At 42.7% G+C, this 24,452-nt stretch overlaps 1 protein-coding gene and 1 long non-coding RNA gene across 3 annotated transcripts; both read left to right on the top strand.

The window, feature by feature from the left end:
- The first annotated feature begins 693 nt into the window (after positions 1 to 693).
- On the top strand, positions 694 to 4,033 carry LOC137326901 (uncharacterized). Of its 2 annotated transcripts, XR_010964285.1 has the most exons (4): positions 694 to 1,049; positions 1,425 to 1,551; positions 3,106 to 3,266; positions 3,533 to 4,033. It is a non-coding gene; the product is annotated as an uncharacterized lncRNA (long non-coding RNA). The 2 variants fall into 2 exon arrangements; XR_010964284.1 differs by lacking the exon at positions 3,533 to 4,033 and having other exon boundaries at positions 3,106 to 3,385.
- Positions 4,034 to 10,120: 6,087 nt separating this feature from the next.
- On the top strand, positions 10,121 to 24,050 carry rs1a (retinoschisin 1a). The gene is made up of 6 exons (XM_067992286.1): positions 10,121 to 10,214; positions 10,607 to 10,632; positions 11,206 to 11,317; positions 14,194 to 14,335; positions 16,835 to 17,030; positions 23,863 to 24,050. Exons 1-6 carry the CDS (start codon positions 10,169 to 10,171, stop codon positions 24,016 to 24,018), a joined length of 678 nt encoding a protein of 225 aa, XP_067848387.1. The 5' UTR covers positions 10,121 to 10,168; the 3' UTR covers positions 24,019 to 24,050.
- Positions 24,051 to 24,452: the final 402 nt, after the last annotated feature.

The following is a 24,452-nucleotide window of genomic DNA, read 5'->3' on the forward strand; positions in this document are numbered from 1 at the left end:
CCTTTGCATCCTGACTCCATCTTGCTTCTTCTCCAGCTCTCAGCAGATGCATTATATGCACAAGCCCTACACATGTCCACTTTCCTTTTCAAGACTAACTCTCGCTTTATCTTTCTGCAGGAGAAAACAGCACACAATACCAAAGAGAGGAGTAAGACCAGGGGAGGAACTCACCTGCCAGGAAGTCAGCTTGGCCTGACTGCCCCAGCACAGCTGAGACACAACAGTCTGCAGCCGGGCCCTCACAGGATCGAGCATCCTGAAGTCAATGGCCATGAGCCTCTCAAGGGTCCCCACTTAAGCAGCACCAGTGTTCCACCAACGTTGCTGAGGACATTAAGGGAGTACCTTGTAGAAGTAGTAGAATTAGTAAACTTCTTTTATGACAGGCACCATGAGTTGACACTTGAGAAATGAATTCAAGGCAATTATTGTGTTCGGAATTAAATTAATCACCTTTATCACATTTGGCATTTTGATCTGCAGTGTGGTTCTAAAGCAGCTTCTGAGTCTGCATTGTCAGTATGTCATTGATACAGAAGTTGGATGAATGCAGGATTAAGGGAGCCGTGAAGGATGTAACATGGGCGTGTTGATGCGGAGGAGTTTTGTGCAATTTATCAAGGCAGGGGAATGAGATCACTGGAATAGCTGTGCGATTAACTCATCCCTGGCATCACTAGCTGCAAGGCGTTGAAGCAGCCTTCCTTCTTATGCTGCTTCCTCGTCTTCAGCCTGGCCTTCCTCATCCGCTGTGCTGTGCAAGAAAAACTGCGCAGTTTAAAGGCCGATCGGTGAGTACAGAGCGATATGTAATTTTAACTGCCCATTCCCACCAGGCAGGGTGGGTTAAATTCACCCCTTTGGAGTCCTTTCACTGAGTCATTTGATATTTATTATGTGGAGCAACCTCAACTACCACAGAGTTCCGTCTCACCATGGTGACATGGATATGGTTCAAATGAGTAAACTGAAGAAATAGCCAACAGCCTGCAGAATATATGCCTTGGATAGAGAACTGTCAATCAAGCCAGAACAAAGACACAAAAGTAAGAAATGCTCACATTCCATGTTAATGAATATCCATCATCTGGATTAACCAGGAGTTGTTGCATGCTGTAGACTTACCTCCTCTTACAAACATAGGTCCCATATCTGATTACTCACCAGATTAAACAATCTGGCCTGCTTTGCTGTGGACAGCCCAACTCTGGTTTCAGTTTGTGTTCAGCAAAAGAAACACAGCTTCTGGGTAAGCCAGGTCAAAAAAGCAAACCAAGTGTAGTCTAAAGGTGAAGCAGATTTAAAGGATAGAGGATAATTGGACCAGGGTGCAATAATTCAGTCTCTATTTTAAAGTCATTCATCCTGCCCTTACTTTTATGTTATTCTTTGATTTCATATTCTTATTTATATTTAAATAGAAAAATTTACAACCACTTGGGAAGCAACAACGTAGAGTTGATTGGAGCATAGGAGTTTCTCTGCAGAACTGAGTGAGGAGCTGGGAGATGAAAAACTGAGTCACTACAACATCACCACTAATGGAAGGTGACAAGTTTACATAAGCAGTTTCCATTATAAATGTAGCACATTAATTTATAATGGGAAAGAGTTAACACTGTGACAAAAATGTGACAACAGTAACTAAGGTTTTGTACACAGGAAGTGTTACAGGTAGAAGATTTTTAATATATTATAGTTTGTTGCAAATAGGAATTGAGTCACCCAATTTTTTTTCACAAATCCAAGGACTGAGACCATAAATGAAGAATAGAATAAATGAAGAATACTGTTTTCTAAAAGAGAAAAAAAAGATGGAAGGATCTAACCTGATAAAAGCAGAATGTAACTGATGTATACAGAGCAGGTGGTCCCAGATTTGATATCTGGGACAAAATTTTAACTTTGAAAAACGGGTGGGTTGGGGGTGGGGGGGGGGGGAATGAAAATTGCATCAATTTCAGACCCACACCCAACCCGCCTCCAACCTGCCCATTTCCGATATTCACCGGGGTGGGACGAGGGGCGGGCAACGAACCCGCTCCCAGGAGGTGGGTTGGTCACTAAAACCTTTCAAGGAGGCTGCGGGCCACTATTTTCAAAGGTTTTTCGATTTCAACCCCTGGGGGCCGGGATTCTTGGGCCGTCATCTTCATGCCATGTGAAAGGAGGTGGGAAGGCTGAAACTGCAGGTGTGCCTTTCTGGCACAGCTTGTGGGCGCAGAGGAGCTGGAGTGCTTCCCCCAGGCCCAACAAGCCTACCCGCAGCGACCCCCCACATCGATCTCCAATCCCGACCCCCAACGATCGCGGACCCCCGTGATGACCCCCGATCCTAACCACCCCATGACTTACTCCTCTGATGACTGACTCTCCCACCCCGTGACCCCCATGCCCATCGGTCGCCCCGTGCCCACCCCCATTCATACAATGAAAGACTTACCTGGACTTACCTTTTCACGTCCCCTCCCTGGCTGCTCTGCTGTCCGATTGAGGCAAGCCTGTCAATCAGGCCAGCCAGTCGGACAGCAAACCGACAAAAAAATAAGACGCCCTTACGTCAAAATCGTAAGGACATCCAGGAAACCCGTACTTCTGGGTTTGCCGTCTGTGATTCGACCCCCCCCCCCCCCCCCCCGCCCCCTCCAACCCGGCTCTGGGCTAAAATCCTGGCCCTGGTCTTTGCTGCATTAGCTGATCTTAGCCGCAATGGCAACAGTGCTACAAATGGCTTCAGCACCCATGTGGGCTATGGTGCAAAAATGTGTGTATATGTAGATGTTGAGTGTGGGCCTTGAGCAAGGGTGGAAGTGAGCTTGGCCTTAACACCCCGGCTACAATTTAAGTCTTTTCTACCCTTCATTCTGTTCATTATTTTTAAGATACTGGAATTATTCCTATGCCTCCACATGATTTTGCTTCAATTCTCGATAAGGATTAAGCATTAGACAATTACATCAGATCTCGTTTTAGTTTAAATAATTAAGCAAATGTGTTAAACAAACAATGAACATGCACATATATAACAATATAGAATATATATAATGTGTGTGTGTACACAGTAGAAAGTCTTATGGCTAATGCACTTGTGTCCCATTTCAGGCATTACATTTTAACAACTCACAGCCAAGAGGTTGAGAACGTACCAGTAACAAAGTAGCAAACTGGAACAGAAACTGCCAGCCGGGGAGCTACTACACCTACCAATAAAAACATCAGCAGTCAGCAAGTCGCTACCACAAACAGCTAGCAAAGAAGAAAAGGTGAACAAATGACATTGCTGGAAATCATTTTTGCAAATCTTTCTACACATCATCATGTCTTGTCAGTATGCTGAGCAACACAGCATTAAAATACGCTGTAACATAATAAACATATTAAAAATTACATAATTCACAATAAAATGATTAAACTTAACCATCCTGTTCATTATTTGAAATATCTTCAATAATGTTTCCTCCATATTGATAGATATAGATATTTCCCCTCATTTTTTCCATAACTGTTGTCTCTTTGTTTCCTCTTTCAGCCTAAAGGATGGACAGTCTGATCTGTAGACCTTCACAGCTGTTCATTTCACTCCATAACCAGCCAACATGAACTGTGCTTCTGCAGAGCAGGACTAGTCTTCCAAATTTATATCCCTTTTGTCCTCAGAAGTGGAGCACTGGTGATGAGTACCCTTTCTGTCAATATGCCATTGGTGAAAATCGGCCAGTAAGATTTGGCAATGATAAGTTGGAAAAGCAGTCAAGTTTAGAACCATAATCACGGGGTCAGGAGTGCAATGCTGTACAGCACCCAAAGAATCGCTATTAATTATCTCATTTTCTGAGTCGGAAGTTAAAGAAAATAGGAAAACGGATGTTGTCTCTACCTACAAATGTAATATGGGAAGTGGATAAGCACATTAGATGCCTATGTACTGTTGTGCTAAAACATCCTTTGGTTGTGATGTGCGTAACAGTCATGTTGAAATGCTCAAGTGTACCATTCAGAATTTAATTCTTTTATATAAACTGAAAGCTGTGCAGACTGACATGAGTTTCTTTTAAATGTCATCTGGACTTGTGCAACGTGTATTTCAATGTAACAGTCTGAGTCATTGCAGTACCTCAGAGTCCCCAACACACCACAGCATCATGACACTTCCTGTAGCTACACCGTCACTACCAGCAGGAGCTCATCCGATCAAGCCAGTCGAGTCATGGTGAGTGTAGAGTGAACTCATGTACAGTTGATGAAGTGCCAGCCAGTCTATACTTGTTGCAGCCGGCTGTGCCTGAATTTCTGGAGTATAATGGCCTGAATTTAACATTTACATTTTTCAGAGTTTAAAAATGAATTACATTTGGTGGAGTCAAAGAGATTGTTCATGCGGCTTTTGCGGAAGCATAACTTTACATGATGAGAATTTGATAGAGTAGGATGGGCAAACCTGCTATTTATATTCACAAAGATAAGTACAGATGAAGGAGGCCCTTTAATCTAATTTGCTAGAATTTTTTCCTCCATTAGCCTACTCAGAAGACCATTCCAGGTATTAGACATTCTTTGCATGAAGTGCTTTTTGACATCAATCTTTAACTTTCCGTTTATTAGTTTGATACTTATATCCCAGTGGCTCGTGATCTTTCGGACCAGTGAGGCATACGATTATGCATGCCTAGCCAAGCTAGTTTCTTCTCATGGCATTGGGCCCTTCGTTCATCTCCTACACCCTGTGCCACTGTTGAGGACACAAGCCAGTAATCTGCCTGCCATTTTCGAGTTGTTGTCATGATGAAACAGCGAAAAAAAAAGAAACAACTGCACCGGGAGCTACCTGACCATCAAAAGGCGGAACCATGAACTGTCTGAGTCCCAGATGGAACTGTCAGCCGCTTGTAGTCTGAGACACAACAACAACCTCCACACGAAATCTAGGTGAGGTAGTGCCTCAGTTGCCTCACCTGATGAGTCACCTCTGCTATGTCTCCATGTTTTGCAGTCATGGTTTAACTTAAAATAGCATTCTAGATTAATGTTTTCTATTCCGCTTTGTAACTTATATAAACCTCTATAAGAAACCCTCTCATTCACCTCCTTCCAAGGATGAACAGTTGAAATTTTCTAGCATCCTCATAACTCAGTCTTCTGACACTAAGGGCCCGATATTAGGAGGGCGGTGGGTTCGCAGCAGGGGGTCGACTGGGTGCGTGGGTAACGCGCCCGGTGAAATCGGGGTGCTCCGCATGCAATCGCAGGCTAATTGCTTCCGGGTTTCGCGCTGGAGAGCTGTGCAGTGGGCGGACTGCGCATGCGCAGCATAGGCTGTCAGCTGAAGGAGCCCTATTTAAAGGGGCAGTCCTCCACTGACTGATGCTGCAGAAAATAAGAAAATTTACAGCATGGAGCAGCCCAGGGGAAAGGCTGCTCCCAGGTTTAATGATGCCTCACTCCAGGTATTATTAGATGGGGTGAGGAGGAGGGGGAGGACAGAGATCTTCCCCCCGGCCGGCGGGAGGAAGCGGCCTGCCTCTGCCACCAAGAAGGCCTGGCTCGAGGTGGCAGAGGAGGTCACCTGCACCACCAACATATCGCGCACCTGCATACAGTGTAGGAGGCGCTTCAATGACCTAAATAGGTCAGCCGAAGTGAGTACACTTACTCATTCCCCGACACTCTGTCTGCCACATCACCGCCCCCACCCCACATCTCCTTCTGCACTGCCAACACTACTCTGTCACATCACTCCTCACACCCACTCAAAGCTCATCCTCATCTTACCTGTACTTACTCACCTCGCCAGTACTCATCCCACCACTACCACTCAACCCAATCCTCATACAATCTCATGGCTCTATCTCATACTCACCCTCTCATGCTTCTCTTTCACGGTCAGCCTCACTCAACCTGCCACTACCTGTGTTGCAGCCACAGGGCAGTCATCACATATGTGCAGTAGGAAGCGTAAGGCAAACGTGTCGTGAGCATGAAGGGGATGTATAAGGGTGTTTGAGGGTTTGTCATGGTTTTTAGCTATAATTAATTTCAACTCACATGACATATTATCTTGTCACCACTACTGCCATGTCTTTGCGAATCTTGTCTGGTTTGTGCAATAATGCTCTTTCCTGAGGATCACTATGAAGACCCACAACTGATGCCACCCATTGTGACACTGCAGAGTGGGTGTAGGTGTATTTGCAGGGCTCTTTTGTGCAGACGACTGAGAGACGTCGGCGATGTCCCTGGTGGCACCCTGGAAGGATGCGGAGGAGAAGTTGTTGAGGGCAGTGGTGACTTTGACAGCGACAGGTAAGAAGATGGTGCTCGGGCCAGCCGGGTACAGCTCGGCATGAAGGAGGCTGCAGATGTCCACGACTACATGTCGAGTGACTCTGAGCCTCCGTATGCACTGCTGCTCAGAGAGGTCCAGGAAGCTGAGCCTCGGTCTGTAGACCCTGTGGCGAGAGTAGTGCCTTCTGCGACGCATCTCTCTCTGCCGTTGTCCTCCCTCCTTCTGTGCAGGTGGATGTGTCACAGCACTGTGTTGTGGGGCTCCACGTGTCAGAGGTGGACAGCGTGGCCGGCGAGGCTAGTGATGCTGTTCGTCCTCCGAGGACGTCATGACTGCAGCTACGACAGCCCCCATCCGGAAGATGTACATTTGAGGGGGTCCGCAAGGTAGGTAAATGTGTCTGGACACCGGGGTAAGTGTGCAAGTTTGTGAATTTGATTGTTAGGAGGAGGGTGGTGGAGGCCAAACTTTGTCCAAAGTGACAGAGTGGCCTCCTGCAATGAGTGAGGGTCTTCCCCCCCATCTGTCAAATGGACCTTTGCAGCTGCCACAGGCTGATGGCTGCAACACGTCCATTTGAACTGGGACTGTTTCCCCCAGTACGGGAAACAGTCCCAGTTGTTTGGAAAATCCCACCCCTCCTAAAACATCATGTTAATCAGGTCTGTAAACGACCTGAAGCACCTAAGTAATTACTTTAAGTGGCACCCCGCCGGCTTTATTTGCCGGCAGGAGTCCCACATGCAGGGGCTGCGCGCGCATGTCAGCGCGTCACTGGGGAACCTGGAAGTGGGCGGGTTGGAGCTGGGCTCCGGACCCGCCCCGGGAATCCCCAATTTTTGCAGCCCCCCCCACCACGAATGCACCCGCTCAGGGGTGCGAAAATCGAGCCCTAAGGATTGGCCTTGTAACCTCTCTATACTGATTTTTGCTTCAACGATCGAAACTGAACAGTATTCAAGATGTGTCCTGATTGGAGCACTGAACCCCAAGGTCTCTCTGTTCATCCACACCCTTCAGCTCCATTCCATTGAGTGCATACTCCCATTCCTTGTTATTCCTCACAAAGTGTATTACATCTCAGTCAATTTGCCGTGCAACTATTTTTCAACAGGAAGGGCTTCCGTTCGCTCAATGTTCAACTTGTTTGTGACCACAGGCAACGAGTGATGTTGGTCTGTGCCTGGTTTCCACTCAGACCATCGGATGGCAGGCTGGCTGCTGGGGAGAAGGCTCATCACCAACTGACTCATGACACCTGTTAGGAACCCAGGCACAGATGTGGAGTGCCGATATAATTAGAGCCGTGCAATAGCAAGGGTTCTGATTAAGCAAACAACAGTTCCACAGTCTGGACAGCTCAGGAGGAGACCGTTAGTACAGCTCAGAGTGAGTATTAAGATTCATAATCATTTGCTGCATGCTCAAAGGTGAGTTGCCTTCGAGTGTCCCAAGGAGGAAGAAGTGGAAGAGGAAGATGAAGAAGGGGATGAGGAACCAAAGGATGCAGAGGAAGAGCATGGCCCAGCAGTACAGCGAGCTGCCAGAGTTATAAGGCAGCAAATTATTGAGGAGATTCTCCTGAACACTCCCTCCCTTTCCCAGAACACAAACCGTCCCCTCTTTCCATCTGACCCTGTCCTAACAACCACCATATCAATGCTCTCAAACAGTACAACTTCATGGGTGTTACATCACTAAGGTCATGAAGACCAACAGTTATACCAAAACAAAACATTTTACTTCATTACTCCAAAATACTCCAGTCTTGATCTGACAAATGGTTAAATGAATCATGCATATTTACAAATCTTATTCAAACTCTTACTGCATGTCTTGTGTGCTTGTTTACCTAGTCTAGTGCTGCTATGAGGTGGATGAACAGAGAGACATAGGGGTTCAAATATATAATTCCATGGAAGTGTGAATGCTCGTAGATAAAGCCATAATAAAGGCCAACAGCATTTTAGGTTTTATAAATAGAGACTTAGAGTAGAAGATTGAATAAGTCATGTTAAATTTGTACAAGGCATTGGTTAGGCCACAGTTACAGTACTGTGTGCAGTTTTGGGCACCCCATTACAGAAAGGACATTAAAGCCAGACAGCATACAGCATAGATGCACCGGGATAATGCCAGGGGTGGGAACATTTGGTTATGAGGAGAGACTTGAGATATTGGGACTATTTCCAATGGAATGAAGAAGCTTAAGAGAAGATTTAATAGAGCTGTTTCCTGTGGTTGGAGGTCAATGACAAAGGGTCATCAATTTGAAATTGTCACTAAAAGAGTGAGGAGAGGGGTAGGGAGAAATTTCTTTACACAGAGAATTGTGGAAGCATGGAATGCTTTGCACAACATTGCTAAGTCTTACACCATTGCGTCTTTTAAGTGAAAATTGGATGTATATTTGAAGCAGAGGAAGATACAGGGCTATGGGGAGACAGCAGAGCAATGGGATTAGTTTTGGATTACTCTAGCAAAAAGATGACACAGACATGATAGGTCAAACTGACTCCTGTGTTGTAAACTAGTTCTATGAGACATGAAGCCAGTGAAGTCAGTAAGTGAAGGACAGAATGTTGGCAATGGAGTTTTGGATAAGTTAGAGTCTGTGTGGGGTGGAGCTCAGGAGGCCATTAGGGCATTCGTGAAGTTAAGATTAGTGATGACAAAAATGTAGATAAGGGTTTCAGCAGCAGTGGGGGTGAGTTAAAGACAGAGGTGGGGAATGTTGTGGATATGGAAGTAAGCAATCTTGGTGGTGGGTACAATATGGGATTTGAAGCTAAGATCCTGGTCAAACAGGACACTAAGGTTATGCAGCATCCGGTTCAGCCTGAGCAAGCAGGCAGGGGGTGTCAGGGTGGGAGCTGGATAATATGGCTTTGGTCTTCCCAATGTTTAGTTGAACAGAATTTTGTCTCATCCATGTCTTGATGTCAGAAAAACAGTCTGTCACCACAATGGTGCTTGTGGAGATGAAGGTGGTGGTAGAGAGATGGAGCTGGGTACATGTGGAACTTGATCTATACCTCTGGATAATGTCTCCAAAACACAATATTTAGGCGAGAAAAAGGAGGGATCAAGAATAGAACCTTGGGATACCCTGAAGGTAATTGTGCAGTTAAAAATGTGTCACATAGAGATTCACAGGCTGAAATCATGTTCTACCATTCCACGGCATAGCTCATTAGAGTACAAATGCATTTCACCACCATACAAGGGTTCAGCCTTGGCTCAGTGATAGCACTCTCACCTCTGAGTCAGAAGGTTGTGGGTTTGAGTCCTACTCATGGGACTTGAGTACATAATCCAGGCTGACACTTGAGTGCAGTACTGAGGGAGTGCTGCACTGTTGGAGGTGCCGTCTTTCAGATGAGAAGTGGATGTAAAAGATACCATGGCACTATTTTGAAGAAGAGCAGGGGAGTTCTTTCTGGTGTCCTGACCAATATTTATCCCTCCACCAACATCACTAAATAACAGATTATCTGGCCATTATCTCATAGCTGTTTATAGGACCTTGCTGTGTGCAAATTGGCTGTCGCGTTTCCCTACATTACATCAGTGACTACTCTTCCAAAGTATTTCATTGGCTGCAAAGAGCTTTGGGATGTCCTAAGGTCATGAAAGGGGCTCTATAAATACAAGTCTTTCTTTTTCTTTTACACTCCAATCTAAATTTTTGTCCTCCACTATACTTCTTTGTGTCTGTTTCATAAAAGTAATGAACAATAAATAAAAAGAAAATAAGGTGACAAGCGGTTAAGAAGCGATAAGGGTTAAGATTCTTATGAAATATGCTGACGTGGAGAATTAAGATAATCCCCTTGGATCTACAGCAGTTATTCAATTTGCTGAGTGCATAATCTTGAAAAGATGAAGGGAGAAAACATCCTGTTTTCCATTCTGTTCTTATTTGAAGGTATGTTGAGCATTTTCTGGTAGGATAAGGAGTATGTAACAAAAATTGTTCAAAAAAAAAATCAAAAGTAGTAAATCCTTTTTCTCTATTCAGTATATTTTTGTCACAAATGAGAAAGTCTCATTACTTTCTTTGAGTTTCTTCAAAGACGTGCGATAATACCTCAGTGACTGTATAATACCTGGGCTCTGTGATGAAGATATGTATAAGTTCCCATTAGTGAGAGAGGCCCTTATACAATACTAGTAATAGAACAGTTAAATGTCTTCTCTGATTTACTTTTGTAATTTTATAAAATGTGAAATAAAAGGAATTGTATTTGTGGTATTCGAGAAAATAACACCTTGTCTTCTCTCTCTTTATCTTTTTCAAATTCTTCTCATTTGGAAAAGCTTTTACATCGCTATCTGCTACTGAGGTATGAGGCTCAGTATAATGGCTGATACTGTTAAAGTATTTTTAGACAATATTGTTTAACTGTTGCTCATTACTTTCCAAGGATAGATAGACCAATTAGATAGATAATCATTTAAAATGTAGTGTAAATTAAAAGAAATACTCTTCAAATGCTGGACGAATTGATAACTGATAACAATAGTAAGTAATCGTAATCAACTCATTATATCCCCATACCACCAATAAGTTCATATGGATAAACTAAAACATCTGTGCGTTGTATGGGTTGTGGAATAAAGAACAGAAAATTTAAAAAGGGTAATTTAAATGCTCCCCCTCACTCGTGATACTCTACAAATTATCTTATGTGGGGTAGATTAATGAAAATATGAATAATTTCACTTTTAATTTCCTGTGAAAGCACTCCATTTTCATTATTCTGCTTAATCAGATTTGTGAATAGTTTAGATATGTTGTCAATGTACTTTACCAGAACAATTTTCAGCAGCTTCAAAGCAAAGTATTCACATGAGTCATCCAGCAGGGTTCATAGGCTTTTGGTGAGACTCCTCTACTGTTCCTGTATTTATGTCAGGATGAAAAGGTGGATCAGTGGTGTAACAAGACTTGCAAATGTGATTGCAATGATAGACCCAACACGGTTTGGGGAATGACACCAGGATCATCGATGCTGGACTGTATGCCTGGTAAGAGAGACCATTATATAATTTTAATATGGTATTAGGAGGCACTTCCCTCAATCTTGAGGAGGTATTCTTGAAGATCCAGCCTGCTGAAATGTTGCCTAAGAGGGAGTTGGAAGTCTATAATCTGGAAACAAAAGCAACTACTTCATTAAAGCTTTAATAAATCACTGTAATCAAATTTAATGTTGATTCTGGAATGAACCCTTCCATCTGAGTAGGTTATCTAGCTGACTGTTCCCAGTAAGACTTATAGCACAGTATTGGCTACTGGCTGCTACCTGAGAATTGATCATTTTTTTCTTACAAAAGTGTAGGTCATTCTTATTTGTTAGTATTATAATGGTGATAAGAAAAGCACACAAGGTCACTAGTTAATCTTCTTACCTCAGTGTGATCTTCAGATGAATACTGATGATCACTGAAGATTAAATGGATTATCCTTCAGTGCAACCCTTTAGGGCAATGAATAAGCTTCAGAGACCTAACAAATATGTAAGACCAATTCTGTTCAGTTGACGCCAGGTTACCCAGGAACGTCTAGGTAGAAAGGTCAATAGAGGCTCAGCTTCAAATCAATATATCCTGGTTTAGGCCATTATGTTAGTGCACTGCAGCATCAGAAAACCAAGGAAATTTAATTTTCCATTAGGGTGTCAAGAACTGGCTACATGGATAGAAACCCTTTTGTACTATGTGAAAGGGATGCTCCAAGAACACTTGTCAAAAATATATTTGTAACTCTGAATGCTTAGTAACATCTTTCATGTTTTTTTTGCCTGCCACTGGTAGCCTTAAGCATGATTGTAATGTTTAGTTATTAGTTTGACCTGTCCCTTTAAGATCCCGCTGTGTGGACAAATCCAGCTATTTATCTGGTTGTAAACTGAGGGGGGAGATGAAGGTTGGAAGCAATGAAGATGTGGGGCTGGAAACAGTTCAAGACATACAGCTGAGCCCCAAGAATAGGCCCTGGTTCAGAGTGCTGGCTCAGGTCTGTGAATGCCCTTACCTGGCAATAGAACACAGCGCCTGCTGCAGCACGGCAGAGTCTGCAACAGTGGTGAGAAGCAGAAATGTGGGCAATGAGAAACATGTAATGTAGAGAAGGTAAGGCTGAAGTGACTGTGAAGATGTTTTTCTATGGAGACCAGGCCATCTAATTCTGTGGTACTCAAACTTCTTTGAATTGAACCTCAAGTTCTCTTGCTCTTTCTCCTCCTCCACTTGTGTGTGTCGTCTTTCTCTTCTAAACTATCTCTACCTCACTTTTTTTCTCTTTTGCTTAACTTCTTTCTCCCTTTCACCTTCCTCTCTCATTCAAGATGGTGGATGGTCAGGAAGAGACATAGCTAGATAAGTAATCAGAGTGGGCAGGAGACCTACGCAGCCTGACCAGCCCCAAATAATCCTTAGTTCCTCTCTACCCCTGCCGGCTTTCTCCTCTTCTGTATCAGGACGAAGTGACTGCGTAAGTCTTTGTCCAGTAAAGTTAGGTAGGAGGTGGGGACACATTGTGTTTAATTGCTTAGGTTTGGTAAGAATGCAGAGGGCTGCACATTGAGCATTTGGTAAACCATAGTAGTACTCCTCATAGAGTGAATGACCTGGGAAAGTGGAAGGAGTCTGTATATACAAGAGTGTTGTTTACTTGTACAATTTAGGCTTATTAAAGCAGTCATGTATTTTTATTTATTATTCCAATTACTTACTTCACTTACTCAACTAAATTCCAAAGTTCATGAAGTTACATTGTTTTGATGTTCTATACAAAAACAAATTCACAAGCTTCAGGGGGTGGGCAGGGCTTACAAACATGAAACATGAAATCCTGTCACACCACTCATTAGACTCAGAAAAGATAGACCCGTAACATGTATTCAGAAGCCAAAATGAAGAGGAACGATTGACATTAACAGCATACAATCAGCAGATCTCTCCAAGAACATATTTTCCTGGGATTTACAACACTGTACAGGCAACTCTGAGTAATAAGTTTTTTTAAAAAATCAGAATGGTTTAATCTGGGAGGAAATAATGGGGGAAAAGTCAAGGTAGGAGTTCAAAACAACGCCATAATTTAAAAAAAATATGGTCACTTGCTGCTACTCGTCAGTTCCGAATTGGTAGTTTTAAAAAAAAAATGAACAACTTAGTTGCTCCGTTTTCAGCTACTTTACTCATTCCTCATCTGTACTTGCCAATTGAATTGAACCGTTTTTGATTTGTTCACATTTAGTCAATTAGATGGTAAGTCCTTTAACAGGTAAGTCCATATCTTAGCCAATCACTAATTTTTGCTCCGTTCAACTGTGGTGGTTAAATTTACCCATTGTGTCTTTTTTATCTGATTCTGTAGAATTTCACTGTTTTCTTAATCGTTTGCAGATTCACTTTTGAGTAAAATTGCAACATGACAGGCAAAATATGTTATAAATCACTATGTTTTTCACAAGGAACTATTAGGAAACATTGAAGATATAGCCAGTTTTAGTTTCAGCTTGGTGCCATTGGCAGCACTTTCACCTTTGAATTAGAAGATTGTGGGTTCAAGCCCCATTACGGGATTTGAACACATGGATTCATACCACAATGAGAAATTGAAGGTGTGCTGCAGTGTTGTAGGTGTCATCTTTTCTGCACCACCTGATCAGTATTTTCTAGCTGTGAGACTCGCATGGCGGTATTTTTGTGGGTTAGTATTCTAGATTGAAGAAGTTTAGAGCATTACGTAGAATATCTTTGATCAAGTAATTAGGTTGTGGAATAGGAAATGTCTGGTTGAAAGTGGACTATTTTATTACACTATTACAACAATGTTGAACGGGGCTTTGCTGCATAAACTTCTGAACGTTATGTTAATTGTTTTTGATTTACAGAATGTCCTTATCACAAAGCCATTGGGGTTGAATCTGGAGCTGTTACAAAAGAGCAGATAAGTTGTTCCAATGAAGATCAATACACAGGGTGGTATTCCTCATGGATGTCATACAAAGCAAGAATGAACAGCCAGGGTTTTGGGTAAGTAATCACATGGCAGAATCTTGCATCAACCCGTGGCACAACACACCATTGGAATTTAGGATATTTCCCTCCATTTTATTGCAATTTTAGTTTGTGATTTAATCAAGAGCTTTGATGGAGCTGTGCAACATAACATGATAAACACGAAACACCGTAATTTGGCTCATCAAATCCATGTATCACCTATTTAATCTTCTGAATGAAACTTCTGCAAAATTAAATTTATTAGAAAAGTGATACTAGTACTTTTTGATATTACAAGACCCATAATCCTTGAAATTATGCTGTGTGAATATTAGCTTTAGCACATCTGTATAAAATTCCTCTGTCAGCTACATGAATGGAGAGGTTTCCCTCTTAGGGTTTGGGCTTTTTCCACACCTTAAACTTGTTTAAACAGCTTGTGAACTGAACCATGCATCTGTTATTCTCTGCCGCACCCAGTGTTAAACCTGAGGTATGCTCAATTAACCCCGATCTCGTTAAATTGCTTAGTGAGAACACGTTGGATCCCCACTACATCTTGTCAGTTCAAAAGGCAGAGGATGTTCTCACTGCTAGATCACGTTGAACAAACTAAATCACTGTACATTTTAATTTACAAATAAAATGATACCCAAAAGCAAAAACGTAGGCAAAGCACTACAGATTACTACGAGTAATTTATAATACATACAAATACTGAGAGTCCCTCGTTTTTGCAGCTTCTCTCAGCAAAAAGACAGTTTCTCATGGGAAATATGTCAATGCTGCTCACAAAATCCTGTTGCCCCCACCCCATATAGTGACATGGTGATTAGAACTTATGAGCATTCGAAGATTCTGGGATAAAAGATTCTGGGATAATTCCTTGTCATCTTTCCTCATGGCACAGCACAATTTACAATGGAAATTCGTTTGCTTAGCTTGTTTGAGAACAAGTGACCATATATTCACAGCTGTTAATTCGCTGAAGTTGGAATACCCTTCATAACCACTATGGACAATCAATCCAGACGTTCACACAGATTATGATTAAAAAGCTACAGCCTGACGGATTCAACTGACAGAGGGCTCAGATGAATGTTCAACACAAAGTGCTCTTATGCAAGCGAACAGTGCCAATGGCTATTTGCACTGCCACAGACCATATCACTTAGTCCTCTAAAGACTAACTTTACCATAGCATGAAAGAAATGCATTATGGCAGTCCAAAGACACAGCTGGCTGATACCATTTTTAATACTGAATTACCCTATTTAAACTTAAGGGTAAAAGTTGCTATTTTTGTTACAAACCTACTTAAAATAAATGAATTAACATCTTAATTAAAACAGCAAATAAATTTCATAGGAACACATTAAGTCTGGGTCCGCTGTTATTTGTTATTTATATTAATGATTTGGATGAGAATTTAGGAGGCATGGTTAGTAAGTTTGCAGATGACACCAAGATTGGTGGCATTGTGGACAGTGAAGAAGGTTATCTAGGATTGCAACGGGATCTTGATAAATTGGGCCAGTGGGCCGATGAATGGCAGATGGAGTTTAATTTAGATAAATGTGAGGTGATGCATTTTGGTAGATCGAATCGGGCCAGGACCTACTCCGTTAATGGTAGGGCGTTGGGGAGAGTTATAGAACAAAGAGATCTAGGAGTACAGATTCATAGCTCCTTGAAAGTGGAGTCACAGGTGGATAGGGTGGTGAAGAAGGCATTCAGCATGCTTGGTTTCATTGGTCAGAACATTGAATGCAGGAGTTGGGATGTCTTGTTGAAGTTGTACAGGGCATTGGTGAGGCCACACTTGGAGTACTGTGTACAGTTCTGGTCACCCTATTATAGAAAGGATATTATTAAACTAGAAAGAGTGCAGAAAAGATTTACTAGGATGCTACCGGGACTTGATGGTTTGACTTACAGGGAGAGGCTAGACAGACTGGGACTTTATTCCCTGGAGAGTAGGAGGTTAAGGGGTGATCTTATAGAAGTCTATAAAATAATGAGGGGCATAGATAAGGTCGATAGTCAAAATCTTTTCCCAAAGGTAGGGGAGTCTATAACGAGGGGGCACAGATTTAAGGTGAGAGGGGAGAGATACAAAAGGATCCAGAGGGGCAATTTTTTCACTCAAAGGGTGGTGAGTGTCTGGAACGAGCTGCCAGAGGCAGTAGTAGAGGCGGGTACAATTTTGTCTTTTAAAAAGCATTTGGACAGTTACATGGGGAAGATGGGTATCGAGGGATATGGGCCAAGTGCAGGCAATTGGGACTAGCTTAGTGGTATAAACTGGGCGACATGGACATGTTGGGCCGAAGGGCCTGTTTCCATGTTGTAACTTCTATGATTCTATGATTCTATAAGTGTCCATATACTAACACGTGGACAATATAGTTTAAAGGTTATAGTCCCTGACCTATCTGCTGCTTCTAAATTCAAAATCTATATTTCAACAGGTATTTTTCTTCCAATATTTTCACTAATGCCATTTAAAAATATATAAATGTATTATTACAGGTGTGCATGGCTATCAAGGTACCAGGATAATCGGCAATGGCTTCAGATTGACCTGAAGGAGATCAGAGTTATTTCTGGGATCATTACTCAAGGACGATGTGATGCTGATGAATGGATGACAAAGTACAGTGTACTGTACAGATCTGACGAAACTTTTAACTGGGTTTACTATAAAGACCAGACAGGAAACAATCGAGTAAGTACCAGTTCCTATCCAGAAAGAAGCCAAGGGCTGAGCTAAGTGCAACAGTGAGGTCCTCTCTGTCCTGTGTGACTCTTAGAGCTCTCTCATTCTGGCTTGTGTCAATCCATTGAGTTGTATGTTTTACACACTCATGAAACACCTGCAAATCATATTGGTAACTGATCTTGCAATTAGCCCATTCCTGTGAGATAAGTCTAAGGGACATCAACTATTTCCAAGAATAAAAGTCCAACAATGGAAAGTTCATCAAAATTAGAGATAGGGGAAAGGAGGAGAAGAAACTGTTCTTATATAAAAAAAATTACAATACTTTATTGACATAACATAACTTGATTTGAATATGTAAATGTAACAATTCAGTTATTATCTCATAGTGGAATGATTCCAGGATTCATAATTGTGAATGCCAATGAGGCTAATTATTATGACATGGAATATATCTAAAATTCGTAAAAGATAGACCTTTTTAAAAAGTTAATTTAGAAAATTATTAACAAAGATTATTTCCCCTTATTTTTAACAACTTAGTTTCCAAGTAAACCCATTTAGAGGACTCGTGATAAAGGGTGAAAACAGGACTACACAGAGGAGGTTGTAAATGGAATCATTAGTAAATGAGTTTTTAAAAAAAATTCAGGTACGTTCTAATCATTCATGAAACTGGTCCTGAGAGTTTCTGTTTCCTTAAAGTTCAACAGTCATATTGAGTTACATCGAGCCAGCACAGAAACAGGCCATTCAGCCCAACTGGTCCACGTGGCATTTATCACACGAGCCTCCTCCCTCCCTACTTCATCTAACCCTATCAGCATACCCTTCTATTCCTTACTCCCTCGTGCACTTATCTAGCTTCCCCTTAAATGCACTTATGGTATTTGCCTCAACTACTCCTTATGGTAACGCGTTCCACATTCTTAGGATAAAGAAGTTTCTCTTGAATTCCCTATTGGATTTATTAGTGACTATCTCATATTTATGACCTCTAGTTTTGGACTCCCCCACAAGTGGAAACATTTTCTCTATGTCTACCCTATCAAATCCTTTCATTATCTTAAAGACCTCAATCAGGTTACCCCTTAGCCCTCCCTCTTCTGGAGAAAAGAGCCCCAGCCTGTTCAGTCTTTCCTGATAATTATATCCTCTCTCAGTTCTGGTATCATCCTTGGGAATCTTTTTTGCATGTTCTCCAATGCCTCTATAGGCTTTCTAATAATATGGAGACTAGAACTGTGCATAGTACTCACTCTAAGTATGGTCTAACCAAGGTTCTACACAAGTTTAACACAATTTCTCTGCTTTTCAATTTTTTCCCTCTGGAAATGAACCCCAGTACTTGCTTTGGCTTTTATATGGCCTTATTAATCTGCATCGCTACTTTTAATGATCTGTGTATCTATACCCCGAGATCCTACCCTATTTACACCTTTATTATCCAAGCAGTATGTGGCCTCCTTAGTTTTCCTACCAAAATGCACCACCTCACACTTATCTATACTGAAATTCATTTGCCAAATACATGCAAGTTTATTATTGTCTTCTTGCATTTTGATGCATTCTTCCTTTGTATTAACTACAGCACCCCCATTTGATGTCTGCAAATTTTGAAATTGTACTTCAAAAAACTTTGCCAGACACCTCGTGGTAGCAATTTGCATAATGCTCCAAAAGAAAGACTTGCATTTATATAGCACCTTTCACAACCTCAGGACATCCCAAAGTGCTTTACAGCCAATGAATTACTTATTTTGCAGATGTAATGTAGGAAATGCGGCAGCCAATTTGCACACAGCAAGTTCCCACAAACAACAATGTGATAATGACCAAATAATCTGTTTGTGATGTTGGTTGAGGGATAAATGTTAGCCAGGTCATTCCCCTGCTCTTCTTCGAAATAGTGCCATGGGATCTTTTATGTCCGAGGGGGCAGACAGGGCCTCAGTTAAACGTCATATCCGAAAGACGGCACCTCCTACAGTGCAGCACTCCCTCAGTATTGCACTGGAATTTCAGCCTAGATTTTATGCTCAAGTCCCTGGAGTGGGACTTGAACCCACAACCTTCCAACTCAGAGGAGAGTACTACCCACTAAGGCACATCTGACACCTAAGGCAGCACTTCAAGGAGAATATTAGTGTGAAATAATAGGAACATTGTGCACTTTAACTTGCAATTAGTCTTTTGGTGCACTTACCCTGGCATTAGTTCTGTGACGGTTATTTCAAGCTTATTTTGAATATAATTGGATTTGCAGGATTCTAAGAGCTATCCATTTTAATGGTTTGGGCACATTAAAATGTCAAGCCACTAGAATCATAGAATCATAGAAGTTTACAACATGGAAACAGGCCCTTCGGCCCAACATGTCCATGTCGCCCAGTTTATACCACTAAGCTAGTCCCAATTGCCTGCACTTGGCCCATATCCCTCTATACCCATCCTACCCATGTAACTGTCCAAATGCTTTTTAAAAGACAAAATTGTACCCGCCTCTACTACTGCCTCTGGCAGCTCGTTCCAGACACTCACCACCCTTTGAGTGAAAAAATTGCCCCTCTGGACCCTTTTGTATCTCTCCCCTCTCACCTTAAATCTATGTCCCCTCGTTATAGACTCCCCTACCTTTGGGAAAAGATTTTGACTATCGACCTTATCTATGCCCCTCATTATTTTATAGACTTCTATAAGATCACCCCTTAACCTCCTACTCTCCAGGGAAAAAAGTCTCAGTCTATCCAACCTCTCCCTATAAGTCAAACCATCAAGTCCCGTAGCATCCTAGTAAATCTTTTCTGCACTCTTTCTAGTTTAATAATATCCTTTCTATAATAAGGTGACCAGAACTGTACACAGTATTCCAAGTGTGGCCTTACTAATGTCTTGTACAACTTTAACAAGACATCCCAACTCCTGTATTCAATGTTCTGACCAATTAAACCAAGCATGCCGAATGCCCTCTTCACCACGCTATCCACCTGTGACTCCACTTTCAAGGAGCTATGAACCTGTACTCCTAGATCTCTTTGTTCTATAACTCTCCCCAACGCCCTACCATTAACGGAATAGGTCCTAGCCCGATTTGATCTACCAAAATGCATCACCTCACATTTATCTAAATTAAACTCCATCTGCCATTCATCGGCCCACTGGCCCAATTTATCAAGATCCCGTTGCAATCCTAGATAACCTTCTTCACTGTCCACAATGACACCAATCTTGGTGTCATCTGCAAACTTACTAACCATGCCTCCTAAATTCTCATCCAAATCATTAATATAAATAACAAATAACAGCGGACGCAGCACCGATCCCTGAGGCACACCGCTGGTCACAGGCCTCCAGTTTGAAAAACAACCCTCTACAACCACCCTCTGTCTTCTGTCGTCAATCCAATTTTGTATCCAATTGGCTACCTCACCTTGGATCCCATGAGATTTAACCTTATATAACAACCTACCATGCGGCTTTGCTAAAGTCCATGTAGACCACGTCTACTACACAGCCCTCATCTATCTTCTTGGTTACCCCTTCAAAAAACTCAATCAAATTCGTGAGACATGATTTTCCTCTCACAAAACCATGCTGACTGTTCCTAATCAGTCCCTGTAGCTGTCGATGATTCAAATATCTCTGCTAGGGGACCCGCAATTTCCTCCCTAACCTCCCATAACATCCTGGGATACATTTCATCAGGTCTCGGAGATTTATCTACCTTGATGCGCGTTAAGACTTCCAGCACCTCCCTCTCTGTAATATGTACACTCCTCAAGACATCACTATTTATTTCCCCAAGTTCCCTAACATCCATGCCTTTCTCAACCGTAAATACCGATGTGAAATATTCATTCAGGATCTCACCCATCTCTTGTGGTTCCGCACATAGATGACCTTGTTGATCCTTAAGAGGCCCTACTCTCTCCCTAGTTACTCTTTTGCCCTTTATGTATTTGTAGAAGCTCTTTGGATTCTCCTTTGCCTTATCTGCCAAAGCAATCTCATGTCCCCTTTTTGCCCTCCTGATTTCTCTCTTAACTCTACTCCGGCAATCTCTACACTCTTCAAGGGATCCACTTGATCCCAGCTGCCTATGCATGTCATATGCCTCCTCCTTCTTTTTGACTAGGGCCTCAATCTCCCGAGTCATCCAAGGTTCCCTACTTCTACCAGCCTTGCCCTTCACTTTATAAGGAATGTGCTTACCCTGAACCCTGGTTAACACACTTTTGGAAGCCTCCCACTTACCGGACATCCCTTTGCCTGCCAACAGACTCTCCAAATCAACTTCTGAAAGTTCCTGTCTAATACCATCAAAATTGGCCTTTCCCCAATTTAGAATTTTAACTTTTGGGCCAGTCCTATCATTCTCCATAGCTACCTTAAAACTAATGGAATTATGATCACTGGTCCCAAAGTGATCCCTCACTAACACTTCTGTCACCTGCCCTTCCTTATTTCCCAAGAGGAGGTCAAGTTTTGCCCCCTCTCTAGTCGGGCTATCCACATACTGAATGAAAAATTCTTCCTGAATACACTCAACAAATTTCTCTCCATCCAAGCCCCTAATGCTATGGCTGTCCCAGTCAATGTTGGGAAAGTTAAAGTCCCCTACTATTACCACCCTATTTTTCTTGCAGCTGTCTGTAATCTCCTTACATATTTGCTCCTCAATTTCCCGTTGACTATTTGGGGGTCTGTAGTACAATCCTATCAAAGTGATCTCTCCCTTCTTATTTTTCAGTTCTACCCATATAGACTCAGTGGGCGAACCCTCGGATATATCCCCTCTCACTACTGCCGTGATGTTCTCCCTAATCAAGAACGCAACTCCCCCTCCTCTCTTACCTCCTGCTCTATCTTTCCTATAGCATCTGTACCCTGGAACATTGAGCTGCCAGTCCTGCCCCTCCCTTAGCCATGTTTCAGTAATAGCTATAACATCCCAGTCCCATGTACCCATCCGTGCCCTGAGTTCATCTGCCTTGCCCATCAGACTTCTTGCATTAAAATAAATGCAGTTTAATCTAGACTTCCCTTGGTCTTTGCCCTGCTTTCTCAGACCATCTGTCCGGTCATGTTTTGTACACTCTCCCTTACTGCCTTTTGTTTCTGTCACCACTTTACTTCCCACTGACTTCCTGCATCGGTTCCCATCCCCCTGCCACATTAGTTTAAACCCTCCCCAACAGCACTAGCAAACACTCCCCCTAGGACATTGGTTCCAGTCCTGCCCAGATGCAGACCGTCCAATTTGTACTGGTCCCACCTCCCCCAGAACCGGTTCCAATGGCCCAGGAATTTGAATCCCTCCCTCTTGCACCATCTCTCAAGCCACGTTTTCATCCTAGCTATCCTGTCATTCCTACTCTGACTAACCCGTGGCACTGGTAGCAATCCTGAGATTACTACCTTTGAGGTCCTACTTTTTAGTTTAACTCCTAACTCCCTAAATTCAGCTTGTAGGACCTCATCCCTTTTTTTACCTATATCGTTGGTACCTATATGCACCACGACAACTGGCTGTTCACCCTCCCCCTCCAGAATGTCCTGCAGCCGCTCCGAGACATCCCTGACCCTTGCACCAGGGAGGCAACATACCATCCTGGAGTCTCGGTTGCGTCTGCAGAAACGCCTGTCTATTTCCCTTACAATCGAGTCCCCTATCACTATAGCTCTGCCACTCTTTTTCCTGCCCTTCTGTGCAGCAGAGCCAGCCACGGTGCCATGAACCTGGCCGCTGTCACCTTCCCCTGGTGAGCCATCTCCCCCAACAGCATCCAAAACGGTATACCTGTTTGAGAGGGGGATGGCCACAGGGGACCCCTGCACTACCTGCCTGCACCTCTTACTCTGCCTGGTGGTCACCCATTCACTTCCTGCCTGTACTCCCTTTACCTGCGGTGTGACCAACTCGCTAAACGTGCTATCCACAAGTTTCTCTGCATCGCGGATGCTCCACAGTGAATCCACCCGCAGCTCTAGCTCCGAGATACAATCGGTCAGTAGCTGCAGGTGGACACACTTCCTGCACACATGGTCGGCAGGGACACTGGTAGTGTCCATGACTTCCCACATCTTGCAGGAGGGGCATATCACAGGTGCGAGGTCTGCTGCCATGACTTGCCTTAGCTTCGTTCCCCCTTTTAAATTACGTTGAAATTAGAAAATGTTAACTATACTAGGGACCTAGGTTCACCAAAAAAAAGCGACTTTTAAAGGCAGGAAGGGGAGAAGCGAACACAGGAGGTTTTGGGGGGGGGGGGTCGGTGGGGTGTTCTGGAGACTAGGGTCAAGATAGCTGAAGGCTCTGCCCCCGGTGCAAGAGATGAGGAGAAAATACAGGAGGCCAAAGTGAAGACTTGAGCTTGGGCTGGGATGTCGGGTTGCCAACTCTGGTTGGATGTATTGCTGGAGGTTTCATCACATGACCTCCCGCCTCCAACTACCCCACTCAGTCAAACAGCCTTTTTTCCCCATCTCCAATATTTTTATAATTAATAAACAAAAGTATTGAAAGAAAATGGGAAGAAAATGATTTTCTCCTGGATTGCTCGCAGCACTGTCCAGGAGATTAATCTTTAATTAATCTGAGGTTTGGCAACCCTTGCTGGAAGAGGTTGCAGAGGTAAGGTGGGTTGAGGCAGGGTTCTCTTGCAGTGTGCTTTCTTGTTTTGATGACACATTGCATATTGAATATTTACCAAAAACAGCTCTCCTGCTAATTGGAGGTTTAATTTATCTCTATTATCTGTACAAAGTTGCAAAGCTTTGATTTTAAAAATGATTTACTCAATCCAGTTTTTCAGGATTATTTTTTTCCCTCTCACAGGTATTTTATGGGAACTCAGACAGATCGTCTTCTGTGCAGAATTTCCTGCGTCCTCCAATTGTAGCTCGATACATCAGGATTATACCCTTGGGCTGGCATGTTCGTATTGCTATCAGGATGGAGTTGCTTGAATGCATGAATAAATGCCAGTCATAAGCAGGTTAAACATTGATACGACACAGTCGAAAGGAGTAGCACATCCTATTGAGAAAAATCCAGGCTACAGTTAAGATTAAAAATATATCTAAACTAAATTACCAATAATTAAATGATCATTGCTCCCATTTAATCTTGTTTTAAAACAAAATGTACTTCAAGTACTCACATAACAAGTTTGTCAATTTTAATCCAGTAATATAGTGGTGAGAGTTTTCTACAGACCTCATGACTCTACTGAAAAGCAGTCCGTAGTACAATGAAATTAAAAACTTCTGCAGGGACTGAGTAATCACACTCTTTCCTGCCCTGCAGTACGAGTTTGAATTCAGCCCAGATATGATGGGATGACAATCCCGCATTAAAGCCCATTCACCTATCATCCCTGTCCTTACTGACCTCCACTGGCTCCGTCTTCCAATACACCAAATCCA

Source organism: Heptranchias perlo, chromosome 11 (genome assembly GCF_035084215.1).
Source record: "Heptranchias perlo isolate sHepPer1 chromosome 11, sHepPer1.hap1, whole genome shotgun sequence".
Lineage (NCBI taxonomy): Eukaryota > Metazoa > Chordata > Chondrichthyes > Hexanchiformes > Hexanchidae > Heptranchias > Heptranchias perlo.